The following is a 24503-nucleotide window of genomic DNA, read 5'->3' as shown; positions in this document are numbered from 1 at the left end:
TAAATCTGATAATGCGGCATCATTTGGATTACTGTGTACAGTTCTGGTCACCATACTTCAAAAAAGATATAGCATTGGAAAAAGTGCAGAAAAGGGAAACTAAATTGATTAAGTGGATGGAACATCTTCCCTGTGAAGAAAAGTTAAAGAGGTTAGGGCTCTTTACTTTGAGAAATGACGACTGAGGGGTGACATGATAGAGGTTTACAAAATTATACATGAGATAAGGTAAAGAAAAGTATTTTTCTCTCTTTCTCACAATACAAGAACTCATGGGCACTCAATGAAATTAATGAATAGTAGGCTTAGAATGGTTATAAGGAAGTACTTCTTCACCCAAACAGTAATTAACACATGGAATTCACTACCACAGGAAGTGGTGGTGGCTACAAGCATAACTTCAAGAGATTAGTTAAACATATGAAGCAGAGATCCATCAGTGACTATTAGCCACAAGGTATAGATGGAATACTATGACTGGAACAGGGATGCTTTGTATTCTTGGTGCTTGGGAGGCAAAAGTGGGAGGGCTTCTAGAGGTCTGACCCCGCTGGTGGACCTCCTGATGGCACCTGTTTTTTGGCCACTGTGTGACACAGAGCATTGGACTGGATGGGCCGTTGGCCTGATCCAACATGGCTTCTCTAATGTTCTTAAGAAGTTGTTTATATAAATGGTGTTTCGTTATGGGGAAGAACTGATACTGGCATTTTTGGACTTGTCTTACCATTATGTATTTATAAGCAGGAGACCTGCAAAGGTTCATCTCCCCCCCCCCCCATGTCCTCTTTTACTTCCCTGGCAGCCACCATAGCCTGTTCTTGCTTTCTTCTCTCCTTCTTTCCCTCCCTCTCTCCCTCCGGTCATCCTATCTTCATCTGCTCCCCTGTCTTCAGCTTTCCCTCCTTCCCTCCCCCTGTAGCTTTTAACTTAGAGAAGTATGGCTCAGTTGCATGGTGCAGCCTGCTAGGCCAGGCCCAGTTGCACAGAGATGAACCTCCAAAGATTTGTGGGGGCCACCTCATTTCCTCCTGTACCTTCTTCACTACACTTGTCTCCACAGTGGGGACCTAAAGCAACTTACATCATTTTCCTCTGCTCCTGTGAGGTAAGGTAGGCTAAAAGAGAGTGACTGGCCAAAGATCATCCAGTGAGCTTCCACAGCAAAATGGCAATTCAAACCTGTGTCTCCCAGATCCTAGTCTGAATCTAACCACTACACCACACTGGCTTTCATGGCTGCTGTTGAAAGTAGCAAGTAGCAAGGCCTGGGTGAGTCATGCAAGTGGCATATCAAGTTGCCCAGTGGCTGCTACCAGTTCAGCCTCAATAAGCCCTCCCTCAAAGGCCAAAACAATCCTAGAAAGGGCCCTACCTTTGACTGACAGAAAGCAAGACTTGAAGGCTGTGTGGTTGTTTAACAATGGCCAATGAGAGCATTAGTTTCTTAAAGCTGCAGGTGCTGCTTCTATTATTGAGAGGGTATTCTTTTTAAGATTCTTTGTTTTTGAAGTTCTGGATTTTTAAGATTTCAGTTTTTTCTGCAAACCTGGGCATTTTTTAGGTTTGTAGAAATATCTGTGTTTTCTGTTCATAGCTGAAGTCTCTGACTGTAAGTCTCCACAGATTTGGCTATGTGGAGAATTAGATTTATTGATATCCTGGTTATCTTTCAATTATGGAGATTAAGAGGCAAAAGGGTGACAAAAAAATGTGCTACACAGAACTTCAATAGTAAATCAAAACATAAGATGTAGTTTCTTATTTCTTCAAAACTGATCTTTTCCCCTGTAAATTGTAATCTAGTTTAAAGACTAAGAGTTAATCTTGAGACTGGCACACACAAAAAGAGCAAAATTAACTTGTCTGATTATTTGTGCCATTTTGGTTTCTTTTCCCTCTGATGCAGTAGTAATTTTTTGTGTTTCCCAGGGAGGTTTTTAAGACCTACAATCTTGCCATGGACTACATTACCCTCGCTCTCACGATCTGGAACTTTGGTGTAGTAGGAATGATCTGCATTCACTGGAAAGGTCCCCTCCGGCTCCAGCAAGCCTATCTCATTATGATAAGTGCTCTAATGGCTCTGGTCTTCATCAAATATCTTCCTGAATGGACTGCCTGGCTCATCTTGGCAGTAATTTCAGTGTACGGTAAGATCTTGGAGCCAAAAATTGTGCTTCATATTCTACTTTTCCATTACATTTGTTCATATCCCAAGAAATTAAAATCAAGAACAGGAGAGTTTTACTTGCATGGATCTGGAATTTGAGATGTCATATTATAAGTCTGTGTATCATAATAATGCTTCTGTAGATCTTTCCATGATAAGAACAGAGTGATTTATTTTCACAACATTGTCGCTTTTATTTCCCTCATTTCTTTAAGGTTTTTTTTTGTGCTGAAATAGATGCTATTGGCCAGAAGTACATGTCATTCCTTATATCCAACCTTCAAAGAAAACTGGGAAAAATGAAACAGAACCTGTCTTTGTTTTGGGTCTCTTGGGAGTTATTGCAGTCCATAAGCAGTCCTTGAAAAGTATAATCTGGCCATGATGATGTATGCGCTGATCACATTCAAGTTAGATTACAGTAATGCACTCTACATGTGGCTGCCTTTGAAAATGGTTCAGAAACTTCAGCTAGTTCAAAATGCATTACAAGGCTTGTATCACCTCTGCACTGCAAGATCTGCACTGGTTATCCATCTGTTTCTGGTCACAAAACAGTGATGGGTCTTACCTTTAAAGTCCTAACAGCTTGAGCCCGGGGTACCTATAGGTCCATCTCCTCCCATACGATGCAGCCTGCCATTAAGATCTGCCTCTCAAAGCTGCTTTCTGTGCTCCCTGGCTTCAGAAGTAAGGCAGGTGAAGACTAGAGACAGGGTATTTTCTGTGGTGGCACCTTGCCTGTGCAACACCCTCCCTCTTGAGGCTCGAGGACTGCTTTGTTTCTTCTTTGAACCTGGGTTCAGTATGACATGTGATTGCTGCAGAGTAACAGTTGTGCAACGTGTTATGTTTATAAGGGTTTTGTTAAACAAAATTCTTGGAGTTCCTTTTCATTCTTTGCAGATGTTGAAACTGTACATGTAGTAGGGGATCAGATTTGCAGTAGTCCGCACTGACAATCTCAATATGCCCAAATATGTCCAGAGACTGGAACCATTAACAAACAAGACAGATAATTATTGTTGTTGTTGTTCAGTCACACAGTTGAGTCCAACTCTTCGTGGTCCCATGGACCACATCACGCCAGGCCCTCCTGACTTCCATCATCTTCTGGAGTTTGCTTACTTTCATATTTCAGATATTTCTACAAACCTGAAGAGGCCCCAGGTTTGCTGAAAAATATGAAATCTTTAAAAAATACATTGGTGGGGATAAAAACCTCCAAAATAGTAGAGGCAGCACCTGCGGCTTTAAGAAACAAATGTGCTTAGTTGCAGCCACAACAGTATTGCCGGCCTTCAAGCCTTGGTGTCTGTCAGTAAAAGGCAGTGGAAGGAGCCAGGTCCTTTCAAGGACTGGTTTGGCCTTTAAGGGAGAACTGAACAGGGCCAGGACCACCAGCAACAGGGATGGGCACAAACAGGGGGAATGTAGTTTGGTTCATGGTTGAACCACAAACCGAACTGGGAGGCTCGTTCACGAACCGAACTGCTTTGTGCTGTTCATGGCCCTGCAAACCCCATTGAAAAGGATCACAGCCCCTTTAAACAGAGTTTGCAGAAAGCCTGAAAAACAGCTGAGTGGCACGGAGCAGCTTGCTCCCCACTGTGCAGCATTTTTGGGCTGTCTTCTACAGACTGCAGAAGACAGTCTGTTTAAAGGGACTGCAGAACACAGTGCAAAATAGCTGAGCGGTGGGAATTGTCTCCCTGCTGCTCAGCTCTTTTTGTGACTTTCACAAGGAACAGAAACCTCGGCTTTCTCCTCCATCCATGAACTGCTCTAAAAGTTTGTGGAAGTTCAAAATTCATCATGTGGGCAACTTCATGCTACCTGACTTACATGCTGGCTGCTTGCTACTGCAGCAGCTACACACAAAAGTCAGTGTTGTGTAGTGGTTAGAGCTCAGACTAGGATAAAATGGAGCAGAGAGAAATGATGTAAGCTGCTTTGGGTCCCCAATGGGGAGAAAGGAAGGGTATATATGAAGTAAATTAAGATGGAGGGCAGATAAAAGGTTGGTTTGCTGGTGTTTGAGAAGAAGAGAGAGGAAAGTGTTGAGGATATGGAGGTTTGCCAGGAGGAGAGAAAGAGGAAGTGGTGTGAGTTGGGAGATACAGTGAAGTGTCCCCATTGCAACAACTGATCCCAGCCTGACAGCCAGCACCGCACAGAATTTTCCTGACTAGAAGCTGGCAGCCCCCCCCCCCCCATTTTTTTAAAATTATTTTAAAGAAGAATGCTAGGCTTTCTAAGCTATATGGGTTTCATACGGTTTCTAATCCGTGTGGGTTTATTACTGTTAAGTGGTGCTTGATTGTTATGTGCAACCAAAACTGCAAACCAAAATGTTTTAGCCATTTTAGCTCTGCATAGCAGAAACCCAGCATCACAAGGGTGGTATGTCTAGTGTTCAGAATGCCATATATGTTTATAAGAAACCATGTTGTCGAAGTTCGGGTTTTTAATTTTTCTCTTAACCCCACATCACAATGTCTGTCTTCCAGATCTGATTGCAGTCTTGAGTCCTAAAGGACCTCTTCGTATGCTGGTTGAAACAGCTCAGGAAAGAAATGAAACGTTGTTCCCAGCACTCATTTACTCATGTAAGTATATAGAGATTTGTAATCTGATGCCTGTTTTTAAACTGAAAGAAAATGTTACTAAACCAGCTGATTTTCTACTGAAGTACATGAGGCTAGTTGAACAGCTGTGGGTCATTGTTTTCATTTCCTTGGGCCTCAGGTCTTTGTTTATTGTTGGCTCAAAATTTTGAACTATGTTCTGTTTAAGATGTCCCAAGATAAAAAGAACGTTTTGTGCTTTTAAGACTGTGCTATGTAATATTGTGAAAATGTAAGGAGAAAAATGGTGAGTAGTTTTGGTTCGATTAAAGTGATAGATCAGTTACAAAAGCACATCTCTTTGGGTTGGATCCAAACTCTTTTAAAAGCAGAGTAAAGCTTATGGAAGAGGATTTACCACCTATCTCTTCTTTCTCTAGCTCCTGCACCTCCCCAGAAATTGCTGTAAAAAATCAGAGGACCATCAAGGAATGTGTGGAAAGTGATTTGAGGAGCTGTATGGGCATAAATCTCTCCCCCCCACACACACACATACACATACACACTCTCCTGCAAAGGAAGCAGGAGCATATGCAAGTGGGATGGTGGAGTGATTTCTCCCCCTTCCTTCCAAAGCATACCATCCTATGACTTCTTTTCCTTGGAGTCCAGAAAACTAGAGAAAGGACAGGAAGGTGGCAAAAAAAATTAAAAATCCAGCTGCCTGTATCTTGTAGTGGTCAGTACTGCCTACCCTGACTGGCAGTAGATCTTTCATATCACCTACTACTCAACCCTTTTAACTGGAGGTGCTGGGGATTGAATTTGGAACCTTAGAAAGCATGGAAAGCAGATGCTCTACCATGGAGTCATGGCCCAACCCTGTGTCTTCTGCAAGATCCTCTTGATGGAAGTTGGTTTCCAATTCTACCTTCATTAATTTACTTACCTCCTCTTTTCCCAGTACAGTGGACTGGAGACAGAAAATATCTGGCCATTTTACAACATTTCTATCAAATGCTTTAACCACTGGAGATTGAAAAGTGTTGGGTTTTTTGTGTGTGTGTGATTTAAGGAAACCTGTACCTATTGATACCTGTGTAACCTGCTGAAATTCTTTTAAGGATGGGATCTTCTAACTGCTACACCAGTGCACGCTCACACATTGTCACACCTGCTAATTCCTATGAAGTCTGCTGGTTATGTAATTCCATTACTATTTTGTGGAACAGGCAGTTTTGCTTCGTAACTAGAATGTCAAAATTTCAGTAGGGATAGCCTCTTATTGAATGATGACTGGCAGCTGACAAGCAAAGGAAATAATTTTCTCCCACTTTTATACACTTTGGATTAGTGCACTGTAAGCTCTTTGATTAGATACATCATTTTGTTTATATAGATGGAAGTACACCTTGGTTTGTTTATGAGGAAAATGAGCCAGGAAGTCTTCTGGCTTAATGTGCACCCTCCTTCTTCTCTTCCCCTTGTACGCAGAGCCTAGATTTTCTGTTTCAAAAGAAACTGCAATTTGTCATCATGCCTGAATTCAGGCACTTTAACAATTTGTTGCTTTTTTCTTTCCTACACATCAGTATTCTAGAAATAAACTATAGTTTGTGCAACTGGAGCACCATAAACTGCACTTTCTTTCAGACCAGGAAGTTTTCAATGTCCACTTCATGAACTTCCTGGCTTTCCTTTTCAGAGCTTCTCTGATCAGTAATTCTTGAGCAATGACTAAAAGAGTACTAAATTAGTTTCTAAGGAAAATATGATAGACAAGAATTTAGCCACTGATAAGTTTTTAAGCAGATCACTCTCTACCATCAGATAGGGAATAACATCCCTTTGAAAATTATTGAATAATAAACATGGTAAAAGAGGTAAAAACCATCAGTTCCTAAAAACTGGAACATTCCAGTATTTTATGAGATAAAGTATCAATGGCCCCGGTCACACGGGCAGGAAACTGCGGGGGGGGGGAGCATAGCAGTTTGCCCCAGGGCAAACTAACGCGTGGTAAAGAGATCAGACCTCCCGTTGAGGTACCGTGGGAAGGGAGAGGTGCTGATCGCAAGACAATCCCGCGCGCAAAAAAGAAGCGCGCGGTGCGGCAAACTGGATGGGGTTTTTTTGTGTGTACACCATGACTGCGCATGCTCCGTTGGGTGCTTGTGCGCATCCACGGAGACGTGGGGGGAAAAAAACCTTTTTCGCAAGGGGACATGGGCGGGCGCCAGATGCCTCCGGAAACGCGATCAGACGCCTGCCCTTGCCCCGCAGTTTCCGGAAACTAGTACCTCCGAGGTACTAGTTTTTTGCTGCGTGTTTTCGGTGGGAAGCCTCAGTTGAGCCACGGAAGTGCTACGCTTCCCAGATGTGCCGGTGAGATCGCGCCCGGAAACTCCGCCTGTCTTCCGTCGCTCTAGCGTGGCTAATGCTCCGTGTGACCGCAGCCAGTGTTACCCAGGCCACAAGGACAAAGACAATCTGAATATGGAATATTGCAAAATCTCCCATGCAATACTTCAGAAGGGTTAGTGTTATGACAAGCTAGAGCAAATGCCCTAGCATAATGTTTGTTGTTGTTCAGTCACACAGTTGAGTCCGACTCTTTGCAACCCCATGGACCATATCACGCCAGGCCCGCCTGTCTTCTGCTGTCCTCTGGAGTTTGCTTAATTTCATGTTAGTTGCATTGATAACACTGCCTAACCATCTCATCCTTTGCTGTCCCCTTCTTCTTTGACCTTCAGTCTTTCCCAGCATCAGGGTCTTTTCCAGTGAGTGCTCCCTTCTCATTTGGTGGCCAAAGTATTTGAGCTTCAGCTTCAGTATCTGGCCTTCCAGGGAACAGTCAGGGTTGATTTCTTTTAGGATTGACTGATTTGATCATCTTGCTGTTGAAGGGACACTCAAGAGTCTCCTCCAGCATCATAATTTGAAAGCATCTATTCTTTGTCGCTCGGCCTTCCTTAGGGTCCAGCTTTCGCTGCCAGACATTACTACTGGGAATACCACTGCTTTGACCATACAGACTTTTGTTGGCAGGGTGAGGTCTCTACTTTTTATTATGCTGTCTTGGTTTGCCATCGCTTTCCTCCCAAGGCTAGCATAATAAGGAACCATTAAATGTCTCATGTAGGAAAGCAAGAACCGAGGTGGTAAAATACTAAAGAATTGGGTTAAACAAATTCAATGAGCACGAATTACTGTGCTGTCATAATCAAGCTTAGTAAGATGACACTTGACAATAGAGAGGGCCTTTGCCTTACCCACCTGGAGAATTTCTTCTAACATAAGCCCCAGCTGCTGTAATGTAGTATCAACTGTCTTCATTCGTGCTGAATAATAAGCATTTAGTAGCGTTTGTTCATAACATCTGAATGCAGCTGTGTTGTAGCACAATAAACTTTGCAAAAAATACTACAATCCTACTATTCTGTAAAAAACAGCATGTGGCAGAAAAATAGCATGAATGTTACTTTTAACAATGCAATAGTTAAGCAGGCCTTGATCTTCCCCCCCAGCAACAATGGTATGGCTGGTGAACATGGCTGAGGAAGACCCTGAAGCCCAAAAAACAGCTCCCAAAAGATCCACGTATGATAAACAAGGTAAGGATTTATCTTTTTTCCCCCTCTCAGCTGACTTCACAAGGATTATATGAACATCTTCCAGGCTATTTATTTATATTTATCTAAAACATTTATACCCACCTCACCTAGTGGTTGTACAGCTTTCAACAGAACCAGTCAATAAAAATAACAATAAAACAAATCAAGAACAATAAATACAGTAAAATCAGGTTATTCTTAGGTAATATAAAAGGACGTAATAGCCCCTTGAAAAGACGCAGAGTGAATAGATATTATATAAGCAAAGTTATGACATAATATGTATACAAGAAATACACTTAAACTTTAAACATGAAAAATGTTTAAAGAAGGTATACATGGGATATTTACAATGTGCCTACAGTCAGTTTTTAAAAAGGGGGTGTTATGATTTTCTTAAAAACTAAACCATCAAATCCTATGAAGAATTTCAACATGAAGCTGATGAAATCCCTTTGCCTCTTTTTCAGTACCTTCAGATAAGAAGTTTAATTCGATTTAGATCAAGAAGGAATAACATTTATCACCCCTTAAACAGATTTGAATGCATTCTAAGTCAAATCAAGCCACGTAGAACAGAGGTGTTGAACTCATTTGTTACAAGGGCCAGATCTGACATAAATGTCACTTTGTCAGGCCAGGCCATATGTATCATAAAACGTAATGCCAAGTACTAGAGATATTTTAACACTGGCCATGACCATACCCCTCGTCAGCAGAGCTCAGGGCCAAACCAGCCCTCCTCACCCCTTATGGTTGCGAACTCTGTGTTGGGCAATCCCTGGAGATTTGGGGAAAGATGTTGGGGAGGGCCTGCATTTGGCAGCTGGCCGGTGGAAAGAAATCCCCTCCCCCATAGCAACGTCATGGACAACATGCTGACATCACCCAGAAGTGACATAGGCGTGTCAGTGAAGTGGGGTTTGTTTGTTTGTTTGACACACTGGTTTTTGGACAAAAGTATGGTTTATGAGGGTTTTACTATAGAGCTTTGCTCCCACGTCACCAGCATCCCTATGTCACTTTTGGGTGATGTATGCACGTCGTGCGACATCCCCGCCCACTCCTGGAATGGCCCTCCAATCCCCCTGCTGGCGTGATGAATGGACCTGGAGACCTTAGGTATAATGTCCTTGGCCCTGTGTCTGGTAGAGACAATTGGTAGCGGCTGTTTATGGGATACTTGCAAGTTTGGGAACTAGGAATACAGTTTATAAGAACAGGTGGGAAAAATATTTCCAAGAGTTCGGATTTACAGATGCATATTTCTGAAGGTCTGTGGCAGGATGCTTCAAGGTATCAGCCAGTACAGGTGTTAGAGAAACTATGATAAAGATGATGCATATAGGTGGTACCTTATGCCTGACAAGCTATCAGCAGGCAAATCCAAATCGTACTGGCAATGTAATAGAGAGATGGGGACCTTTTCCCACATATGGTGACAATGCTCACTTGCTCAAAAATTTTGCAATAACATACTCAGGAGGGAGATTAATGGCATTCTAAATTGCAAACTGTTGTGCCAGCCAACAGTTACTTTAACTGCTACATCAACCTAAAGTAGCTGTTCTATAGTAAAATAGATTTTTTACGAAGTTGGGATCATTAGCTTGCATTCAAAGTGCTTTGAATGTGCAGTGTTTCATTCTCTGCTGTTCATTTTAATTGGATGGCTAATTGATTCTTAATTATATTTTAATGAAATGATAAAGTTAAAAAATCAGTCTCCTTATTGTAGTAGAATATATGTTAGGGGAAAACCAATTGTGTGGAGTTTTGGGAGGGAATAATATATTTTATATTCCTTTGGGATCACTTGTGTCCTTTGATACGTTGGCTGAGTTAAGTTATGAAAGCCATGGTGTTGCTTCTCACTAAAGTTTTATCTTTTTCACATGTGATATTATTTTGTTGAAGGACAAGATCACTTTTATGAATTTTTAAGTGTATCTTTAAAGATACTAGGATAATTTTTAGGTACATATGGAGTACTAGAATGGAGTTATTTGTTTTTACCCATCTTCTGGTCATTAAATCATGTATTGTTGGCACAATTATTACATGATAGATCTTATGTCAGAGTGTTAAGAACCATTTATATTTATTTTTCAGTCACAGGAAATCAGACCCAAAGTGAAAGTGCAGAGGCTGATGACGGAGGATTCAGTCAAGAATGGGAACAACAAAGAGATAATAGAATAGGACCTCAGGAATCAAGCCCTGAAATACGAGCTCATATTCAGGCTCTCCCCAGTAATTCCCCAACAACTGAAGATCTAGAGGAGAGTAAGTAGGATTTCCAGACAAACATGTATTAACTTGCCAAGCAATTTAGTGTGTGTGCAGGGCTGTTCTACTTGCCTGACCTGCTGGAGACCATTGCAAAAGAAGCAGCTGTTGCTATGTCTGCGGACTTTCACAGGAAAAGGAAGAGAGAGAGATTCTAATTTCTTAATAGAAATTGAAGAATGGTGCATTTTTATATGGGGGAGCCAACAAAATTCATTTGCTTGGCATTGTTTAAATGGGATTGTAAACCTTGGCAGTTGAGAGATGGGATGTAATACATACCTTATGTGAGGTATGGCCCCTGAAATGATTCCTTTGGAAGCTGCTGCCTACAGGGGGTGAGAGTATTCTCATGGGGCTGAGAATGTCTGCTGGCTCCGGAATATCACCCCGTAAATGGTCTTGAACTATGAGGAGATGGGGTTGACAGCACTCTCAGTTGCCATCTCCTCCTGTTCTCCTTCTGAGCGCCCTGAATTGATTTATTTTATTTATTTATTTGTTCAATTTATACCCCGCCCTCCCCACCGAAGCAGGCTCAAAGCGGCAGAGAGAGCCTAGTTCTCAGCTCAGGATGGTTGGAATTGTATGTCCTCAACTGGCCTCGTTCCTAGTTAGTGCTGCCCCTCCCTGTTACAGTCCCTCCCTGGTGTGGAGCAGCCACAACAATATTCCTCTGTGGGCAGCCTTATGCGGGAATGTTTTTCCTTCTTGTGGGACCATTGATTGTGGGTGTAGACCACCATCCAGCTTTGCCCACCTTTTTGCTACTTCCACTGGTCTTTTTCCCCACCTGAAGCTGGCTTACCACCTTCATACCGTGTTGGGGCTCTGGAGTCCAAACATCTTGTCATTCTGCTTCGGATATTTTTCAGATGTTCTTCTCAATAGCAGAGGGTGAAACATAGATGCTTCGGCCATTGCTACGTCATAATCAGGGTTATGAGGAAATAATAGTATTTGTAGGTTCTGGTTCATATACTCTGTGTATTCCCACATGGTAATACTGGATCTTCACAGTCCAAGAAGACACATACACTCCTGGAAAACTCCTAATCAGCATGAACTTTACCATTGTAATCACAGGTTTCATGGCTTGCAGGAAAAGAGTGCCTTAGAGTTACCTGGGAACTATCATCAGTGCACAATATTCTGTACTTTGCTTTTTGTAAAGACTTAGAATATTACATGGTTAATATATATGATAATCTCAGATCAGTAGCAGCATGGTGTCCAAAATGTAATTTACCGGTGGATTTGTAGGCAGACACAGGAGTGGAGTTTGTGCATATCACTACACTTTTGGGACACAAACCCACCACAGTAGCATGACAGCATGTGATGCATATTTAGAGAATATAGAATTACGTTCTATAAGGTATGTAGGCAAGAACTGTGCAGCTCATTCTGCATGCTAAATGGGACTTGGTTTCATTTCCTGAACAGCAGTCCTCCCACATAGCTAATTGCTCTTAAAATGAAGGCTACTTTCCAAAGCAGTTTCTGGTATGGTGAATGGGTCTGCTGTGGAGAGGGGGACCAAAAGTCCCACTTCGTACACCATAGCTATACACAGACTTACACACTGCCCAGCTGAAAAGTGCACAGAATAAGGGATAATTCTTCCATGATGTTACTGGCAGTGGTCCATCAGTGGCTATTAGCCACAAGGTATAGCTAGGGGCTCTGGGGCAAGTGATGCTCTGTCTTCTTGGTGCTTGGGGGGGGTCAACAGTGGGAGGGCTTCTAATGTCCTGGCCCCACTGCTGGACCTCCTGATGGCACTGGTATTTCTGGCCACTGTGTGACACAGAGTGTTGGACTGGATGGGCCTTTGGCCTGATCCAACATTGGCGTCTCTTATGTTCTTATGTTCTTATTTGTATGTGGTAAACTTATCCTTACCACAGATATGGATGCAGGTAAGGAGCACAGGGAAACACCAGGATATTTGACTAGGACAGAGCTTTTACAAAGAGCAGTGTTGGGCTGCAGGTGTCATTATCTTTTCTGTTGTCTCCTATATGGCAGCAGAGGTGCTTGTGGATGAGAACTGTGGAGAATAGAGACAACTGGTTTGGGGGATGAGGGTGTTTATTTATTTACAAAATAGATATGCCACCATTCTACCCTTACAAGGGCTGCCAAGGCGGCTAACAATTTAAAAGATGCATGATAAACTTACATTATAAAACCATTAAAATAAAAACATATATCATTAAGACAACTTTTTGAAAGAGTTAAAATACTTACAAAACATAAAAACATTGGTTAGGAAAGAGATCAAACCCATCACTATAACTTAGAGGATTGAAGAAACAATAAGGCACTGCTTGGTACACTTCTGAAATATCTACCAAGCCAATAGTTATCATGAAAATGAGTCTAGTTTACAGTAAAACCACAAACATAACTTTAATCATGAAGATGCACCATAATTAGATCAGTGTGCCTTTAAAAAAATAATAATTTTCTAGGAGGTGTAGAGTACTTGATGCAGTTTTGTGCACTGGCAAACCATCATTTTAAGTAAAAACTGCAAACTCCAAGGAAATTACTCACTCCGTGAGCAGGAAAACAGAAGCTATCATTTACCCAAAAAACTGTAATCAAGTAAGACACATGTTTGAATTGGCCCATACATCATTCTATTAGACTTCAGCATTCACAAGGCAGGAAGAGACTAAGGATTAGTGATATGAACTTGGGGGAGGGGGTGTCAGTAATTTTCAGATTTGGATTTCAGGAAGGGTTGCCATGTAGGTATTCCAGACTATTTGGGTCCCCAGTACTCTTTGGGGATTTGGATTGGGGGGGGATTTCAATTTCCCCCCCCATGTCTGTCATTCCCTGTGGGAGGGCTCTTTTTAGGGGAGGGGGGTCTGGAATGGCTGTTTTTCAAGCAGATGACACCAAAATTGTAGGGAACCTAGTCCAGCCTTTTCACTAAAGACCCTCCCAAGTTTCAAGCAAATTGGCTCAAAGGTTCCAATTATATGGGCCCCTGAACAATGTGCCCCCAGCCATCCTACTTGTCTCCATTGTTTAGTATGGGGAAAAACAGATAAGAGCCACTGGCCGAAAGCCTCCAAATGTAAACAAAAACTGCAAGCCCAAAAAAGCAATGTCAGACCAGAGAATCCCTGCAGAACTATGGGCCAGTGTTGCAAGCGGAACAGGACCAATATCAAACCAGAGAACCCAAGCCAAACCAACCTTGCAAGCCATTGCCTACACAGCCAACCAAACACATAAGATACACGAATGTCACTTAGCCAGTGAAGGCCTCAAAGTGGAAAGAAGGGGATTTTGGGCACCTGAGTTCTCTCTCTGCAGTCTGTACTGTTACTGGCTTGCAAGAGAAGCTACAGGAGCTGCAGCTCATCGCTGGTATGCCTGTTCCCTCCCACCTCTGTAAAGAAGAAAAACGTGCATGAGTTCCATGTTAGGTGCTTTTGTGGGTTCTGCTTGTTTTAATTGAAATACTCATCTACTTTCCTAATATCTTTTTCCAATAGCATTTGTGGGGTGGTTCCTTTATGAGTGTCAAGAGTACAATTTTTACATCATATTTATTTACTTTCTGCAAGATTTGTGCCTCTGGCTGTGCCTCACAGCAACTAGGATTCCGTTAGGTTTTTTATTATTTTGTTTTAGAATACTGCTTGACTCATGATTTTTATATAGTGTCAGTCAGATTGGATAACCCTCCCTGCTATTTCTTTCCACTTCTGAGTTTTAAGTTTTTGGAAGATTGTTTTTCCCCAGCGCCCCAACACAGACTGAAAGGATACAGACACAAGCATGTCCTCACTTCACTCACTCTCAAAGTCCAGGGCTGGGTAGTTGAGGGAGCAGCAAGTTGACAATATATATATATATATTATATATATATATTCAGAAAGACCCAATTGCTCAGCCCTCCAGGAGAGCAGATGTGAGCATTGCGAGCTGACAGTGTTGCCTGGCACTCATTCTGCGTGCTCCTCTGAGGGCATGATAGGAGCTTCTGAGTCACGAGAGAGGTCTGGCTAGACTGTCTCTTTCCTGGTCCACTAGTTCAGCAGATCGATGGCCTGCCACTCGTAGGGCTCAGATAGGTAGTCCCTCACCATTCAGTCTGCTGAAGCCTGGCTCGTGCACCTCTACCCAGAAAGGGAGGTGATGGGAGCACTAGCCTCTCCCCTTGTAGAAGCACTGCCTGGTGGTGCTGCTTCAGATGCTTCCTGAGCCCAGCCATCAAAACATGACTAAGGTATTTCCTTCAACAGATCCTTGCCCTGCATCATAGGCGCTATGTGAAACAGGGAATCTGCATCCTCTGGAAGAGATTCCAGACTGTGGAGAAATAGGGGCACGCACAGCGACTAGCAACTACCAGCACCACTAGTGCCACATCCTGGGTGGGGTAGTTGCAGTGGGGGGGCAGAAGGAGATGCCTGGGGGGGGGAGAAGGGGTTGAGATGGCAGCATTTTGGACTGCACGTTCCTCTCCTCCTCCCTCTCTTTGGAAAGCCCGCTGAACTTTGGAGGAACAGGAGGAGGGGCACCCAGTCTCACCTTCAGTTCCTCCAGCATCCTCTGATTCCCTGACATGAACTCAAGACCCCAAAGACTTTCATCTACCAAGTTCAGAATCACAACAGCCTGAGTGACAGACACCTGCCCAGTGCCAGTACTTACCTTAGGCACCTTTGCCGGTGATGCTTCAGTCTCAGTCTCAATGAAGAGGGCCTTGCAACCCAGCGGGTTGGTGGAAGACTTTTTTGTTTTTAGTTGTTAACATAAACCAGGGTATGTTTTCAGGTTTAGTCAATCTTGCTTGTTTGCTATACAAGAGCCTGTCACAGTATAAAAATGTGTCAAATGTTTATAAGTCCTGCCTCGCCAAAAAAACCAGACACTTAGAGGTGTCTCATTTACTCTGGGCTTAACCAGAGGATAATAATTAAACATGTAACTGCATGTGGTGCTTTTAATGACAGGGTTGAAAGATAGCCATAACTTTGTGTCTTTGTTTAGTGGTTCTGTTTTTTCCTTTACAGGGGGAGTGAAGCTTGGCTTAGGAGACTTCATTTTCTACAGTGTTCTAGTTGGCAAAGCCTCAGCAACTGCCAGTGGAGACTGGAACACAACTTTAGCTTGTTTTGTAGCCATTTTAATTGTGAGTATGGTTAGGTAATGATGATTATTTTCTACTCCGTTCCTTATTATCAAAGTGATTAGGAGCATATCAAGGAATTCTAGAGGCCTCACTTCAGAATAGTGTTTGAAGAAGTTTTTTCAATCCACATTTACATGGTGGGAAAGTTCCATTCTTTGCATGCAATTTCAATCACATTTCTTAAGATTCAACAACATTTCATGAATATGCATACCAAGTTTCATGACTTTATCCTTAGGCCAATAAGTTCATGGAAAAGTATGCGGTATTGTACATTTCTGTGGGATATTTATTGTTTGTCTCTTCCCCTAAGGAAGATCTGTTGGCATGCATATTGGCACATACCCTGTTTTCCCGAAAATAAGACCTACCCCAAAAATAAGACCTAGCAGGATTTCTATGCATTTGTGGTATAAGCCCTAGTGTGTCTTCTTGAGAATAAATAAATATAAGACAGTGTCTTATTTTCGGGGAAACACGGTATATGCCTCCAATCTAGTATCTGCTTCTGGCTTTGGTACGTCAGTGCTTCAGGTTAAAGTGTTTGGGAATATACTATTCCTAAAGTTCCTTAACTCGTATTTTGAAAGCACATGTCCAAGGCCCAGCTGGGGGGGGGGGGGGAGGTTAAAGGAAATTAAAGAAAGGACACTGCAAGTCATTAAGAATCAGCAGAAAACAGAGTTATTTAATTTGATGATAACTTAATAACAGAACAAAGTTTGAGTCCAGTGGCACCTATAAGACCAACAAAGTTTTATTCTGGGTATAAGCTTTTGTGTGCATGCACGGGGTATCTGAAGAAGTTGTGCATGTACACAAAAGTTTACACCCAGAATAAAACTTTGTTGGTTTTAAAGGTGCTACTGGACTCAGAATTTAATAACAGTAATTAAGAGTACAAAAATTCTGCCCTATTTTCCTTTAATTGGTCAGTACCTGCTGGGGATAGGGTGATGATAATGAAACATATAATATTTTCTCTTGTCAGTCATGTATCAAATGACAAATTTGTCAACCAAATGAGCCCATATGCTGATTGGATTGGCCCAAGTGCCAATGCCATATAAATATATATTGGGGGGGGGGGTCAATGCTCCCTCTAAGCTGTGGAGTCTTGTGAGCAAAAATTCTACATTGTAAGCTACTGGCCTTAAAGTTGTGAGCGAGCGATTTGGCTGCTGCATCAATCAGTTTGCTCTGGAGCCATCCTTCCTACTAAGCCAAAAATCTGTGAGCCAGAGGCTAAAAAACTGAGCTAGTTCACACTAACTCAGCTTAGAGGGAACACTGATGGGGTATTAGTTTACATCAAAGGAGGGTACCAGTGCAAAGTGTCTTGATACTGGTGAGGGAGAGAGGAGAGGTTTTTTACTTGCTTGGTAAGAAAGGGACTTCTGTGTTCACTGCCCGTTAGGCCTTGTTGGTTAGTTGTAAAAAGAAAATAACAAAGTCTTGTGGCATCTTAAAGAGTAACGAATTTTTGCTGCATAGGATTTTGTGAGTCAGAGCTGACTTCATCAGATGCATGAAGTATTACATTCAGTCAGTATTTATACCAGTATTTAGACTCCATAGGGACTCGGGAAGATTAGGCTACTACATAAAGAATTGTTTCTCTGTACGACGTTGTACACTATTCAGATGCATCCTAATTTGTCAATTCAACTGTTAGGAGTGGTCCACAACTCTCTGAGTGGATCATTTGCTCTTTTTTTCCACTTGTGCTCTGCAATGTAACATCATATACCTTGTCCTGGGAAACTGGACCTTCTGACCTCACTTTGTAATAATTCCCCCACCAATGCTCCCTCTAAGCTGCGGAGTCTTGTGAGCAAAAATTCTACTTTGTGAGCTCCTGGCATTAAAGTTGTGAGTGAGCAATTTGGCTGCTGCATAAATCAGTTTGCTCTGGAGCCATCCTTCCTGAGCTAAGACAAAAATGTGTGAGCCAGAAGCTTAAAAACTGTGAGCTGGCTCACACTAACTCAGCTTAGAGGGAATGCTGTCCCCCCCCCCCACCATCCTCCTGCTGTTGGTGGGCTTGATATGAGTGTAACTCTTCGTTCATCTGATGAAGTGGAATCTGGCTCTCACAAAATCTTATGCCATGGTAAATTCGTTTAGACTTTGAAATGCCACAAGACTTTATTTTGTCACCATCAAAGTAACATGGCTACCACTCTGGAATCCATAAGAAGAAGGCTCTCTCCTGGCTTGCTCCGTATGGTAGGCTGCCCTACAGTGAGTCTGGTGGGTTTTCCTGCCTATTGCAGAGTCCTGACAGTATTATAGCCAGCTCCCTGCTTCCCTTTCTTTAGCTTGGTGATCCTCATTGTAAGCCCATGCCCCAAGACACCTTGTGATAGGTTGCTGGCACCTGTTTGCTGCCTAAATCCTGGAAATAAATTCCAGAGATTGTTGAATAGAGCACAACAGGGAATTTCAACTCTACTCCGTACCAGCTGACTGGCAAGCAAAGTTCTGACCTTACTCTGGAAAAGTGTATCAAAGGCAGTCCATATACACAGACTTACATTTCTTGACTTGACAGCATCTGGATACAGCATCTCTTCTCCGTACCAAAGAGCTGATCTTGGAGCAGGAGGGGCTTCTGAAAAGCCCATCACCTTTGCATCTGCAGTGAACACCTGTTTGGAAACAACTGCCCCAGCCATAGGAATATACTTGGCTTGGAATTTCCCAACATTTTGGGAAACAGGGGAATCCATCCCCATGACAGCCATTTTGGAGTGGCTCCATTTCTCAAAATTTCAACAAGTGCCTTGCAAGGCTGTGCAGGATTTGAGACCCCTGCTTTTTGCATCTGAGAGCATGCTCTGCTGTTTAGCACACACAGTACTAGAGCCAAAGAAAGTTCTGTACAAAAATCCATGTACCTTTTAACCTGGATAGCCCAGGCAAGCCCGATATGATCAGATCTCAGAAGCTAAGCAGGGTTGACTGTGGTTAGTACTTGGATGGGAGACTTCCTTGGAATACCAAGTCGGGAGGATAGAGGCAGGCTTTCACCCACCTCTCTGAATATCCTCCAGGTCCCCAGTAGGGGTCAGTCACCAGAGGTCAATGTGACTTCCAGGTGCAGACACACACACACAGAGAAAATACAAAAAAAATACAAAAAAAAAAATTCCATCTACCAGCAGTGTCCAATGGCAGTTTATCCACACTGGATTTTCCCTTGAGTAATTACTCGGTGGGATACAGTGTGTGAAAAATTCACTAGGGATTCACTGAAGATCACTTAGAGCAAGTGATCTTTCATGAAACCAGGCAAGCATAGCCTATAATATTTTGTGGGTTACAGTTCCAGTGTCTAATTTATATATGTTCTTTTGTTTCCAGGGCTTGTGCCTTACTCTCTTGCTGCTTGCCATTTTCAAAAAGGCCTTACCAGCTCTTCCAATCTCTATAACCTTTGGGCTCGTTTTCTATTTTGCCACAGATAACTTGGTGCAACCCTTTATGGACCAGCTAGCATTCCATCAGTTTTATATCTAGCACACTTTAAGTTGAAATCCATGGACATTTGTATTAACTGTAGCAAATGTTGACAGGTAGAATTATTTCTACTTGTTTGTTAAAGCAGCTGCCATACTGGGCTCCACTGGATTCTTCACTGTAAAATTGGTCTCAACGAATGTGGTATGGAACATTAAGTCTTCAGTGTTCTGAGCTATAAATCTTTGTAAGGACCGTATGTACTAAAGATGCCTATGCTTCCACCAGCAAGATAATTACTCAGCACAGAGGTTTCACCCCACCCCTCCAGAATGCTGAGAATTGCTCTACAAAGGACAGGTAAATCAAACTAGGCTGTCTGAACCACCTGAGGAGTTGGCCTGGCTTCAGCTGTGACCAGTACTTTCATCCTGATCCAGTTACGGGTTACCTGGAGAGCAGTGCTTAAACTGTGATTAGAAGATTTTTGTCTCACTTAAAGAAAAAAATCATGCAAGTTATTCTCTGTGCCTGTGTGGTTACATCTTAGATTCTAAGTTTCACTCTGCAAGTCTGTAGCCTTCTTCAACACAGAACACGCAGTCTCTATTTTTGCTGCCAAATGGTTCTTGAGTTCAGTTTGAGACAGATTAGTTATATGATCAGAATTTGGATCCTTGGATCCAAAAGATTTTAAAATCTTACATGTATTTGTATAACCTGTTCCTAGATTTCTTTCATCCTGCTCCCCCACCCCAAATGTCCTATATACTGAACACTCAGTGTTATATTTCATCACAGTAAGCGCCGTAATTTATTTGCATATTGAGTGGTAAAACAAGAGATACTTTTAAAAGCTACAGAAGAACAATTGGACCACAACAACAAAAAACATGTTTCTAGTTGTTGTTTTGTAACCAAGTGACGAATACGTGAATTTCACCTTATTCTCTTTTGCTCTAAAACTTATAATTCTGTAGTATTTCTTGAGATCATTGTATAAAATGGAATGTGTTGTACTGAGGAAACAAAGGAAATAAGAGAAAATTTCATATTGTCTAGTACAATTGCCAGAAGAAGTGAAGACATACTTATCCTGGATGCTTTTTTACCTTTATGTTCTACCGGAGGATCAGTCTTCATCCCTATATACCAACTACATTAAATGTCTGTCTCTCAAATAATTTTTATTTTAAGACCTAGGGCTGATTCCCACATTGTGTTAAATTCCCACACTGGACTGCCTTGACATAATCTTTGGCACACTCACACCAATAACACTACATTTCGGCTGGTCATCTGTGTAGATTTTTCAGGCAAGATCTGTGAACAGAATACTAAGTTTATGTCTGGCCCTGCTCATAAGAGCATTCCGTTAAAAAATCATGAGGATAACCAATTCTGAAGTAACCTTTTTTTCTTCTGCTTTGGGAATCATTCCAGAAATACTTCCATGGACAAGCACATTATGTCACAAAAGGGCCTAAACCTTTCATGCATTCTTGTAAAACCATGTTTTGTGTTCAGTAAGGGCTCTGTTGTGTATGTTTGACTGATTCATCTTGAGTGCTTTTGAATGCCAGCTGCGCTACGCCTGCCACCCAGAGATTATTTACAGTAGAAAAAAGATGTACTTGCCCAACTAGCCTTATGGCAATAAATGGCTGACAGTTGCTTACTGAATTCAATTTAGATAAGGATTAATAAAATGAAAAAACAAATCTTGCCTCTTGTCTGACATAAGCCAGAACTAGCTTTATAAACAATACTTACTGTTCACAAGGAATAGGATTTGAAATGAACTCTTGACTGTCAGGAGTAAGCTATTGATATTTTGTTCGTATTGTTCCTCATAATCTGTATTCGTCTTGGAGAGAGGGGGAGAAAATCCTTTTTTGTCAAATGCACAACCAATAGAAAAATATTTGTCAAGTCAAAACTCAGTCAGCAGAGTTGCTAGTATAGAGGGAGCATTTATTTGTTTGTATGTGAAGTGTTAATCTGAAGAAATCTACTTCAATACAGGTTCTTACAAAAGTGTTTAGATTTGATACAGGTACTAGTCTTCCACTACCAAGAATTGGTTGCACCAAGTTTCACAGTCCTAGGTCTGTAACGGTTGACCTGTATCTAGGTTGTACCAGTTCAGGTTGCAGCATTGGGCTTGTATTACTGAATGTATTTTAAAAGGGAGAGAGAAGAAATCTCTGCCCACAGAAAACTTGGCAAGAACTTTTCTCCTGAAACTAGTTTCCTTGGTAGAGGGAATATTTTGTATAAAAAAGTGTTCAGTCATATGAGCTCCCATCTGCAGTCTAAAGTAGGGTACAGCCTCGACAGAGTTGCTGTCACACAAGATTTTAGTGGAGATTTCTGTAGAGCCAAAATTGCTCAGTTATGTGCCTATGTTTTATCCAGCCCTTAAGTAAGGAGAGTGACGATGGAAAGTTAATTTCATCCAATACATTTAATGTTGTGAAGTTTAAATAAAGTACTGGCTATATTATTGGATCTTTAAGATACACCCAGAAAGCAGAAGAAACAGAACATGAAATGGAAACACCATTTTTGTTATGTTTGATGATAGAAGACTGACTGCATTCCAATACCAGATACTTAAAGACAGCACTAAAAAGTTAGTGGACTCAATGATAAGATGCCTGAAGTGCTTGTGTGTTATGCTTCTATACCCTTTGAAAAGGAGCATGCCAATAATTAGGTGTATGGACAAGTACACATTTCCTATTCCAGTAAGCCTATCAGATTTGAGTGAAGGGTTGCCTAACATTGTGGATGTTCTTCAAGGTTATATTGATAGATTCTCTAACCTTCAGATCTGAATAGAGACTGTTCAGTAGCAAAAATGCTCACAAACCAAAGCATTGAATATTGGTTTTTCATCTCCTTTTTTGTATATTGGGATTTATTCCAGACAGATACCAGAAGTGACACCTGTTATCAACTGTACAGTAAAAATTGAGAATGAGGCATGTCTGAATTATAGTACCACTTAACAGCACAAACTACTAACCCGGTACAGTCCATTGTAATCCTGATTATCAAACCTTTCTAAGGGCTGTAGTGAGCTGAAAATAGTTGAACCTTCTTCAAATACAGGGCATTAAAGTCTGGAAGTATTTGGTTTACAAGATCTGAAGTCCACATTTTACGAAGAAAGATAGTATGAAATAAGATCCTACTTGCATGTCTCAGCTGAAATTTCATCCCCATATATTACAATTGCTTTGTTATTGATGTAGCAAGAGAAACAAATATTGTTGTACAATAGAGGGTAATATTGGGGTGGATGAAGAAAATATCTTTAATGCTTATTGGTAAATTATTTTGGCAGCTACATGTAAAGACCATTATTGAGAAATCTACAGTACTTTATTTGTACAGTAGCATGATCTTGTTTCACAATATTGGCCTGCCAGTGGGAATACTGGAATATGGACTAGAATTGGATTCTTTTACACTCTAGTATACATGTGTTTTTACAGACTTTGGTTTGTACATTATCTGAACTCAATGTGAATAAGCCTTTTTAAAACACCTTTCCAATTAAGATATAATTTTGATAGGTTATTGCAATTTTCCCTGTATTTATCATTAAAGAATGCATGGATAATATGATTATCTCTCATTATTTGTACTTTACAAAAGTAGAATTCTTAAGCTGATGTAGACCCGAAGGGCATATATGCTTGTATCTGTATATTATATATAAATTATATTACTCTGTGTTCATCTCAGAGGTAACTGAGGGAATAATCTTTTTTTATCAAAGTAGCTCAAGAAAGTGAACCATAGTGCTTGTTGCAGTTGGAATAAACTCACATCATTTAATCTGACAAAAAAATCCCCTCCCAAAACATTGATACATTCGGCACTAAAGCAAAATTAAACCGCAAGCTTCCTTGAGAAAAAAATCTTGGCCCATTAACTAAATGTATATGTAAAATACCACAATGCCAGATTAAAATGTGTGTAATACTATTCATATCTAACTTGGCTTTAAAATTAATATGATTGCCAGGAATCTTCTAGTGAATCCATTACAAAATTCCACTTGATGTTTCCCAATTTGAGATTTAAAGTCATGATTTCACAGTTATTTACATTAGTTTGTCCTAATCTAAATTATTTTAGCCTTAGACTGCTTTCACTTGGTGAGGATTCTCTGGGTTGCTTTCATCGCCACAGCAAGTGCAGAGTTGTGCGCACTGGTGATGGAGCTTCCACAATTGGAGTGTTCTGTGCACTTTCTTGCCATTTTCCTTTTCTTTAAAAAATCAGTAATTGCCAAACCACTGTAGCAGTTGCAGACTTGGTTTTTAAAGTCCTGTGGCATGGGAAAAAACAATATAAGGAAGACAGCAGTGTCAAGCTTGCCCTGGGCTCCCAGTGCGGCCCCTCCTGTGGCATCCCAAGGTGGGGGAGGTCCAACGACTCTGGAAGTGAGGTCTGTTAAAGAAGAGGGGGAGCGTTGGGGCCTCAGATGGGTAGTGGACGGAGTTTAATGGCACTCCATAGGTCCCTCTACCTTCGTGCATCGGCTTCTCAGCGTCCTCCCTGGACTCCTCTCTGTCAGCATCATGTAGTTCCGAGCACGTCCTTCCTCCCCGGCCCCTTCGTTTCCCTCTCCTTTATACCCAGCTCCCTCTTCCAGCACTGTCTCCCAGTCCTGCCTCCCTGTGATTCCTCCCAGTCCCTCCCCCTATTATAAGCTCTGACACGTTCCTACGGCCTGGGTGTGGTTGGAGCTATGCTGGTGGCGGTCCTATTGGCCTGGGGCTGCGCCACCACCATGCGGGGTCTCGTGCGTGTGTTCACCGTCAGCTTCTCCCGTGTGCAGTTGGCCTGTCCTGTTGCTCCGCGGTCGGGCTGGCCCAGGCTGTTGCACCCTGGCGGTGCTGACGGGGTCCAGCGTTGCGGGGTGTTCCTGGTCTGTGGGTCTCCTAGGCGAGTTGGTGGTTGTTGGGGTCCCTGAGGGGTGTGGGTTACATCCTGGGACCGGGACAAGCAGCCACAAGGGATTAACTCAGGAAACAGTGCCAATGTAGGCAGGACATCTGAAGATGAACTTGCCATCAAGTCACAGTATTTGTGGGGCAAGAAAATCTGCATTGTTTCTTTCTCACAGAGTGCTAATGCTCTTGAACTGCATTCTTTCCAAAAAGAACCGAGTAAAGCAGGTTTGGGGAAGAGCATAATGAGGGTGGTTGAAA

At 41.9% G+C, this 24503-nt stretch overlaps 1 protein-coding gene across 3 annotated transcripts in view; it reads left to right on the top strand.

Annotated features, from left to right (window-relative positions):
• PSEN1 (presenilin 1) overlaps window positions 1–22866 on the top strand; it is a 46238-nt gene extending 23372 nt beyond the window's left edge. For all 3 annotated transcript variants that reach the window (XM_015420087.1, XM_015420089.1, XM_015420088.1), the window contains exons 6-11: window positions 1933–2153; window positions 4684–4782; window positions 8271–8357; window positions 10470–10643; window positions 15692–15810; window positions 19177–22866. In XM_015420087.1, the coding sequence (XP_015275573.1) occupies window positions 1933–2153; window positions 4684–4782; window positions 8271–8357; window positions 10470–10643; window positions 15692–15810; window positions 19177–19332 (856 nt within the window). In that variant the 3' untranslated portion in view covers window positions 19333–22866. The remainder of the gene's footprint in view (window positions 1–1932; window positions 2154–4683; window positions 4783–8270; window positions 8358–10469; window positions 10644–15691; window positions 15811–19176) is intronic.
• Window positions 22867–24503: the final 1637 nt, after the last annotated feature.

The sequence above is a fragment of the Gekko japonicus genome, unplaced genomic scaffold (assembly GCF_001447785.1).
Source record: "Gekko japonicus isolate JY-2015 unplaced genomic scaffold, Gekko_japonicus_V1.1 scaffold27, whole genome shotgun sequence".
Lineage (NCBI taxonomy): Eukaryota > Metazoa > Chordata > Lepidosauria > Squamata > Gekkonidae > Gekko > Gekko japonicus.
The sequence above is the reverse complement of the archived record's forward strand: the minus strand, read 5'-3'. Positions and strand labels throughout refer to the sequence as shown.